The sequence below is a fragment of the Crocuta crocuta genome, unplaced genomic scaffold, assembly GCF_008692635.1.
Source record: "Crocuta crocuta isolate KB4526 unplaced genomic scaffold, BGI_CrCroc_1.0 scaffold13, whole genome shotgun sequence".
NCBI classification, from domain to species: Eukaryota; Metazoa; Chordata; class Mammalia; order Carnivora; family Hyaenidae; genus Crocuta; species Crocuta crocuta.
The window spans coordinates 8,168,551-8,176,350 of record NW_027530007.1 but is presented as its reverse complement, the minus strand read 5'-3'; the positions used below and the strand labels follow the sequence as shown (position 1 = coordinate 8,176,350).

Genomic DNA, 7,800 nt, shown 5'->3' with positions numbered 1-7,800 from the left:
GCGTCTGGGCCCGCGCGGCCGGCTTCGTGCTGGAGGAACCTGCTTCTTGTGCCTGCGCCGCGGAGGAGCCGCGGTGACCGTGTCCGAGGGACAAACTGCCCCACGATTTCGAAGGTGCACACTTTCCACAGAAACAGAACTGACCTGCTCCGCCAGGAGAGTTAGCCTGTAACGTCCTGAGGAATAAAATGTGCCCATGATGTCGAAGCCTGCCTTGGGTGCCTTTTTTCCTGCGAGGGGCGCCTGCCCAGCCTGGCGGGTGATACCGCGCGGGCGGGGGGTGGGGGCGCCAGCAGGGACGTGACATCCCGGTAAGTTCCTGCCGCTAACACGTAACACGTAGTTTCTTTAACTTTTTTTTTTTAACGTTTACTTTTGAGAGAGTGGGGGAGGGGCACAGAGAGAGGGCGGCACAGGATTGGAAGCAGCTCCAGGCACAGCCCCAGGCAGGGCCGGAACCCTCCAGCGGCGAGATCCTGACCTCAGCCCCCCAGGCGCCCCTTTACCTGTATTTCCACGTGCAGGCCTACGGGGAGCCCAGAGCGGGGCGTCGGCCAGCCAGGGGCCAGGGTCCTGCGCTCCAGTGCCGCTCCCCGAAGCTCCAGAGACCACGGGAAAGTGAGACAATCAAACTGAGCCTGTACGAGATACTCCTGGAAACACTAAGCAGCACCCACGTGATGTCCTGTTACATTTTTGATAAACTGTGTGTATGGGTAACAGTCATGCTCAGAACTAGGAAGTTTGAACAGATCTGTGTGCGAGCGGCCACCCCTGCGGAACGCTGTTCTCCGCACTCCCGACACAGCCACTTCCTGCTCCCTCGCTGGCCCGGTGGCATCGCCGCCCTTCCCCTCCTCGGGTGAACGCGCAACGGAAGGTTTTCTAAAAGAACGCAAATCACCTCTAACACATTCTGTGGCTCAGGCAGAGGGCGGGAGGCTCCTCGTCCACCCGCGGGACGCGCCGCAGGTCTCTCTGCTGCTTCCATCACCAGCGCACCCCTGGGGGCCAGGCTCGCATCTCGGGCAGGAGATGTGGTGGAAACGAAGGGGCGCCTGCGTGGCGCTGCCCTCACCCCAGCCAGATGGGCCAGCTGCACGCTCAGGGCCGGGCACTGCCGACCCGCAGCTCCCCCCACCCCCACCCCTGCGGCAGAGCAGCCCTCGCAGGACACGGAGACGTGCCTCAACCAGCACCTTGACTGCAACTGGGAAGACGTGCCTCCGAAGACCGAAATCTGGGGCCATGGAGCAGACCCGGGAGCCAGCTTCTCGGTCTGTCGCAGCTGGCGGTGACGTCATCGCACAGCTCCCGCTGGAGCGCCATGCGGTCACTTGTGAGCGGTGAGCAGCGCTCAGGGACGAGCGGATGTCACCCGGGGAGGGCGAGAGCCCCCGCACGCCCAGGAAGGCGATACGTCTCGAGCGCCCCCTTCACCCTGACGGGGGCCCTTTGCCACGCTGGGTACAAGGACGGCGTCTGCAGGGGTCCTGGATTTGTTCCGCTTTACGGCCCGCATCCCAGGGACGAGCGTGGCTGCTCACGTGCAAATGCGTGCAGCGTCCTGCTTGTGGCCGAATCACAGCTCAAGGTGCAGGACGGGTCGCAGCAGGGGTCAGAGACCACCATCCTCACGTTTGCCGACGGCTCTGGTCCCCATACGGCGTGCGTCCTGCTGCTCCGTGGAAACCAGAGCCGCCACGTGTGGTCTGGGCAGTTAGCCACCTGCGCGGCCGGCTGCCTCCCTCCTGCAGACCGTGCCGTCGCCCTCGGGCCGGGCGGTCCGTACGCTGCGCATCTAGTACAGGCTGGAGCGAACACGCTTGCTGCTATTGTTCTTGTCAACAGTGGACGTTTCTAGGAAGCAGAGGTTTTTAAAAACAGACTTTATTTAGAGCACTTTCAGGTTCCCATGAAAATGGCGGGGCAGCTGCAGGGACCCCCACGGACCCCACCCCCTCCGAGAGGCTGCAGGGACACGGCCCTATCTGCAGGGTGCCACATTGTCCATCACGTGGCTTTGCACAGAACGTTTGATGACACGTATCTAACACCTCAGCCCACACAAAGTGGCTTCACGGCCCCAAGAGTCCCCTCCCCGATCCGTGCCCCTCCCCCGTCCTCCACCACCTGTGACCTTTTACGGTCTCTAGTTTTGCCCTTCCCAGAAGCGCCTACAGCTGGGGGCGCTGCAGCGCGTAGTCTTTCCAGGGGGGCGTCGGTCGCCTGGTCCCTCCACGGTCCTCTCACGGCTTGTGTGATCCGTTCCCGCTGCCAGGCTCTGCAGCCACGTGGCTGTGGTGGGGATGAGGGTGTCACCGGAGACCGGCTTTTCCGGAATCTGCGGGCTGCCAGCAATGGAAGGAAAACTACCTACAGACAGTCTTGTGCCCCATCTTCCACTTGTCCTGGAAGCCCGAACGACACAGGGCTGAGGCGGAACATTCCAGCAGACAGGCCTGCCTACTGCCGGAGGGGACAGCAGGGTCAGCGGGGTCCAGGGTGCCTCGCAGTGACTGTCTTCAGCCTGCAGTGGTCCCGCGCCGTGTAAGGAACAAGTTCACCCGGGGAATCGGAACACAGTGTGAGTGGAGTCCAGAGAGGCGACGAGCGCGCTGCCCCCCACCTATCCATCTGGCCGTGGCCGACTTCGGGACGCGCCCAGTTTGCTTGTGGGGGGCTCCGCCCACCTCTGACGGCAGGAAAGCGCCCCGCTCCACGAAGTGGGAACGAGAAAAGATCCCGTGTTTCGACTTCGATACGAACAGACTTACAGCATCAGTCCACGAGAAAACGTTTTTTAATCTGTAGCTTTCAGAGCAGAGAGGACACGGTTCGGGCATGTGGAGCCACAGCCGGCCGGGCCCACGCGGCCATCGGTTCACCACACCACGTCCTCTGCACTCTCTGCCAGGCACTGAGCCAGGTGGCTGTCGATGTCCAGCTGGGCCAGCCTGCAAGAGGGAGGAGACGTCACTCGCGCAGCGGGAAGGGTGCCCAGCACACACCTTCCTGCCCAACCCGGTCTCCGTAGCCGGTCAGAACCCGGGGAGGGGGTGGGGGGCGGCGCACCAACCAGAAAAGGCCTCTCCCCAGTCCCGTCCCTCGGGGAAGCTTCTCTGGGCCAGGCGCTCAGTGCACCTGCCGCGGGGTGTCAGGGGGTCCATCAGGCACGTTCTCGAGGGTGACGCAGGTCCTACGGCTGAGGCTGGGGGGCAGGGGAGCCCTGTGTCCCAACGAGCCTCCCCGGGGCTTCTGGCCCCGACTCAGCTTGGGGACCTCACGGCTCCCAGCGAACTGCTCGGGCTGGAGCCTGAATGCCCGTCTGCAGGAGAGGGACTCGGCAAGGACTGCCAGCCGCTGGCCCCACGGTCAAGGGCGGCCCTTCCTCGTGCCCACGCCCTGGGAGGGCTGAGCCCCGACCGCAAGCAACGCCCGTGTCCAGGGCAGGGTGGGCTCTACCGGGTGGCCGGCCTGCCCGCAGCTCTGGGCCCCCTGCTGTGGGCCGCAGCCGGACCAGGCCCGCCTCACGCAGCCCTCCTCACACTCCGCGTGGCCCGGCCTCCTACATCTCCCTGGGCTCGGCAGCCTGGGTGACGACCCCTCCCGTTGGGACTCGAACGTCACCCGCAACCTCTGCCCCGGACCGGGCATGTGTCATGGCGGCCGGGGCCCCCACCTGCGCCTTACGGAGTGCGAGACACGGGTCTGGCCCAACGGCTTCCCCCGTCGGGGTCCCTGAGTCTCAGCGGCTGATACAATGGCCGCCTCATACAACCTCCTGAGTCCTGTGGGACTTTCTGGAGACGCCAGTGGGACAGGGTCTCCGAGGTGATCTGCCCAGATGGCTTCTCCCAACTCTGAGACCTCCCAAGACGGCCCCTCCCTCTGCCCACATCTCAGGCCATCCCGTCAGGGCCAAGTTCACCAGCCAGAGTGCAAAGGCCCTTCCCCGGAGCACCACCCTGGCTCGCACTGCTGCTCTGGGCGCCCACGCCCGTGCTGGCCGCCGTCTCAGACCCTGTGGGCGGCTCAGTGTGCTCCCAAGGCCCTGGGGCCCCTGCAGGCTCTCTTCAAGGCTGCCAGAGGATTCTAAGGTCTGTACCGGGTCACCTTGCCTGGGGTTCCCGGGAGGTACCCTCGGGCGGGAGGGCACCCTCTGGGCCCCTCGGACCTCCCCTGGTGAAAGAGCTTGGTCTCGGCCAAACCCGCTCTGCAGAGTCCCTGCCTCAGCGCGTCCCAGGTCAGGCCTGCCCCGCTGTTACACGGAAACCCAGAGTGTGGACAGCTGGCGCAGCTGCAGGACAGGGGACCCTCAACCGGCTTCCGGCTCAGAGGGGGCTCCGAGTCCAGCTGCGTGAGGGGCCTCGCAGCCGGCGAGATGCCAGCAAGCAGGGCTCTTACCGAGCACGCGGGACACACCTCCGCTTCTGGTTTCCACAGGGCCACGGCGCTGGCCTGCGGGAGCCGTCTCCCCACCGTGCGTGTGACTCACAGGCACCAGGAAGTACACATGCCCGGCTCAGCAGCAGGCACGTCTTCGGGGGATGGGGGCTCACGCCGGTTTGGCAAATCCAGTACCAGAGACTAAAAGTGTTCCCCAGAATGCGCCAAGGCTTTGAGGACATCAGTGACTTCGTCCTGCAGCACCGTCTCCCCAACGCACACGCTTGGCCACAACCGCGCAGGGGACCGTAGCCCCCGGGGACCGGCCCCAGCTCAGCAGCTGTCAGAGGGCAGTGCGCGCTTCAGTCTCCAGGAGAGGTTCCCAAGTGGGGCGCCCGGCTGGCTGTGCCGGTAGAGCACGTGACTTTTGACCTTGGGAGTCATGAATTCAAGACCCCACGTTGGGTGTAGAGTTTACTTAAAAAAAATTTTTTTTGAATAAAATGTACTGTATAAAAAACATTCCCGATAATTACTAAAAGCCAACACTTTTCCAGAAAAGTCACAAGGCAATCTGATGGTTTAATTACCATGTCCACGTGCTACACCGGGCCCTCCGTGGCCAGTGTCTCTCCTGCCCTGGGCAGCCCACGAAGGACGCGAGCCTTGGCTTCCAGTGACCTGGGACGTTTGTGCTCCCCCGTCGCTGCCACAGGCTGAGGGCTGCGCTCTGGTCCCCAGACCCTCTCCCTTGCCGTCAGGTGGCGGAAGGAGCCACAGGCATTTTCAAGGCACCGCCGCCCACTTCGGAAACACTGAGGTGCTCTCCCAGCCTTAATTAACTGCTCACAACAGCTCAAAAATGGAACTTTTCTCTAACGTCTCTGTCATTGAGAGTCTTCTTGGAGACCGTGTAGAAACGCCAGCGTGTGCCAAGGACAAAAAGGACCCCCAGGAATGGGAGGGGAGCAGGGCGCCCTGACCACCGCAGCTGCTGAGGAAACCGTTTCCCTCTGGGGCCTCGGCCCCTGGGTTTCTCTGAATGGGGATGAACCAGGAAGACCACTCGTTTTAAACGTGCTCGCTGCTGTGTTGGAACAGGCCACCCGGTCAGGCTCTGCGACTCACCCCTGAACCCCGGCGTCAACACAGACAAGACGCAGGCAGTACAGCAAGTAGCTGGGCCTGGAACCTCTTTGCACACTGCCTGGCACTCGCAAAACCAAGGACTGTCCCGTGGGCCGCTGGGCTTCCTCCTCCGCGCCCAGCACATGGCTTCACGCCAGAGCTTCACCCACGGCATCGCCAGAACCGCGGGCTCGGAGAGGAGATAGACACCGGGGGCTGGGCTCACCCCAACACCAGACTCTCAAAGGCTTGCTGTGATACAAAGCGCAGACCGGAGAAGCCCAGATAGCACAGCATGGATGGAATGTCATCTCTGTGAATAAAAGGTCAGGTCCAGGGGCGCCCGGGGGGCTCAGTCAGTTAAGCATCGAACTTCGGTTCAGGTCATGATCTCACGGTTCGTGGGTTCGAGCCCCCCATAGGGCTCTGTGCGGTCAGTGCAGAGCCTGGAGCCTCTTCAGATTCTGTGTCTCCCTCTCTCCCTGCCCCTCCCCTACTCTCACTTTGTCTCTCTTCCTCTCAAAAATAAACATTTAAAAAAATTTTTAATAAAAGATAAAAATAAAAGGTCAGGTCTAAATTCCTTTCTGTTTATTTTGATGAAAGGTTTGCCGGTGTTTGCTCCGTCGCCTTCACTGTCCTGGGCTGGTTTTGCTTCCGGGGGACCAGGGACGTGGCCCGTGACTTAAGAACACCTTCCCCGGAGCCACCCGAGGTCCGGAGGTGGTCCACTTACTGAAACCTGCTGTCCAATCGCTTCACCTGCCCGAGCTCCTTTTGACAATCCCGACCCCTGTGACCCCCACATCTGTGTCCTTGGCTCTGTGACACATGGCCCACAAGCTAGGTGTTTCGAGGATTAACATCTTAGCAAAACTGGAGCCATTCCCTTTGCTTACAAATAAATAAATAAAAAGATATACATTGAGTTTTTAAAGAACAAAAACATCTCTAGACACCATCTTGTATAAAACCTCCAACCTACGGCTGGGAAGGTATTGGTGGACTCTTTGAACAGGAAACTGCCTGGTGACCCCACAGCCTGGCAGTCACCACCGGGTCCCCTACCTCAAGGTGGACTGGCTCAGAGGCTGAGCTGCGAGAAGAGGGTGGGCGCCCTGCCGCTGGGGAGTCCGCTCCGGGGAGGCGGCAGCCTGTGCACAGGCCTCCAAGGGGTAGGGCGGGTGGACCCCCAGACCGGCCCCTCCCCCGGCGGGTGCACTCAGCGCGCCGCGCACTCCGCCCGCACCAGCTCCTGTTTGAAGGGCCCACAGCTGAGCTCAGGCACCCTCGTTACCCCAAACGACGGCTGTGGCTTCCTAACAGGGCTGGGGTCCGCGGAGGGGGGAGGGAGGCCCAGGGCCGGGCGCACTCACCCGGGGCCGAAGTCGACCTGGCACATGGGGCAGCTCCGCAGGGTCGGCGCCGCCTCCCGTCGCTGCTGCTGCCGCTGCTCCCTGGCGCCCGGGGTCCCCAGGGGCTCGGGCTCCAGGCGTCGGTGCGGGGACCGGGCGGGGGACCCCGGGCGCTCCCTGGCCCCAAGGAGCAGCTTGTAGGAACAGCCCGGGCCCCCACCTCCGCTCGGGGCCGGTGGGAAGGGCGTCCAGGGAAAGGTGTGGGGGCCCACGCTGAACACCTCGGGAGACGCGGCGCGCTCGCGCTCCTGCCCGGACTCCTGCAAACGGGGTCGTCGGGCCGCGTCAGCGGCGCCCCGGCGCCTCTCCGGCCAGGGACACCGCCCCCCGCACACACACCCCCGGCCGCCCCGGGGGTCCCCGCGACGCACCGGGCCCGGGAAGGCGGGCAGCGGNCCCCCCCGCAGGCCGTGTCGCCTTTGGGACCCTGTTAGCGAGGAAAGCGTTCTGACCTCAGCACTTGTGGAGACTGAGGCCGGGCCCCTCCTCTACCCGAGGTGGGACTGAGGGAACGGATTTCCAGCTGCGGAAGGACGTGGGGGGACCCAGCCCTCACGGTCCCCCGGAAGGTTGGGGTCTCAGAGGCCCGGGAGGAGGACTGGGCGTGCGGTCAGGCCAGGCACCCCCCGCCCCCGGCAGCCGCCCTCAGGCACAGCCCACCGGCCGCATCGCCTGGGCCGCCCCTGCTCTCCCGCCTCCCGTGGCAAGGGTCAGCTCAGACCCTCAGTTTCCCTCTCTGCTGACGTGGAAAATGGGGACGATCAAGTGTTCCTCGTAAAGGGAGGAATCTGGGTTTTTTTAATTAAGGGGAAAAAAGTGAAGCAACAAAGTCCAGGTGGCCGGCGGAGGCGGGGAGGGGGCTTCTAGG

The 7,800-nt window shown here is 63.4% G+C and overlaps 1 protein-coding gene across 1 annotated transcript in view; it reads right to left on the bottom strand.

The window, feature by feature from the left end:
* Positions 1-2,785: 2,785 nt before the first annotated feature.
* FAAP20 (FA core complex associated protein 20) overlaps positions 2,786-7,800 on the bottom strand; it is a 5,393-nt gene continuing 378 nt past the window's right edge. The window contains exons 3-6 of the mRNA XM_077763999.1: positions 7,425-7,530; positions 7,304-7,359; positions 6,894-7,192; positions 2,786-2,957 (exon numbers count right to left, since the gene is read on the bottom strand). Coding sequence (XP_077620125.1) covers positions 2,885-2,957; positions 6,894-7,192; positions 7,304-7,359; positions 7,425-7,530 — 534 coding nt within the window. The 3' untranslated portion in view covers positions 2,786-2,884. The remainder of the gene's footprint in view (positions 2,958-6,893; positions 7,193-7,303; positions 7,360-7,424; positions 7,531-7,800) is intronic.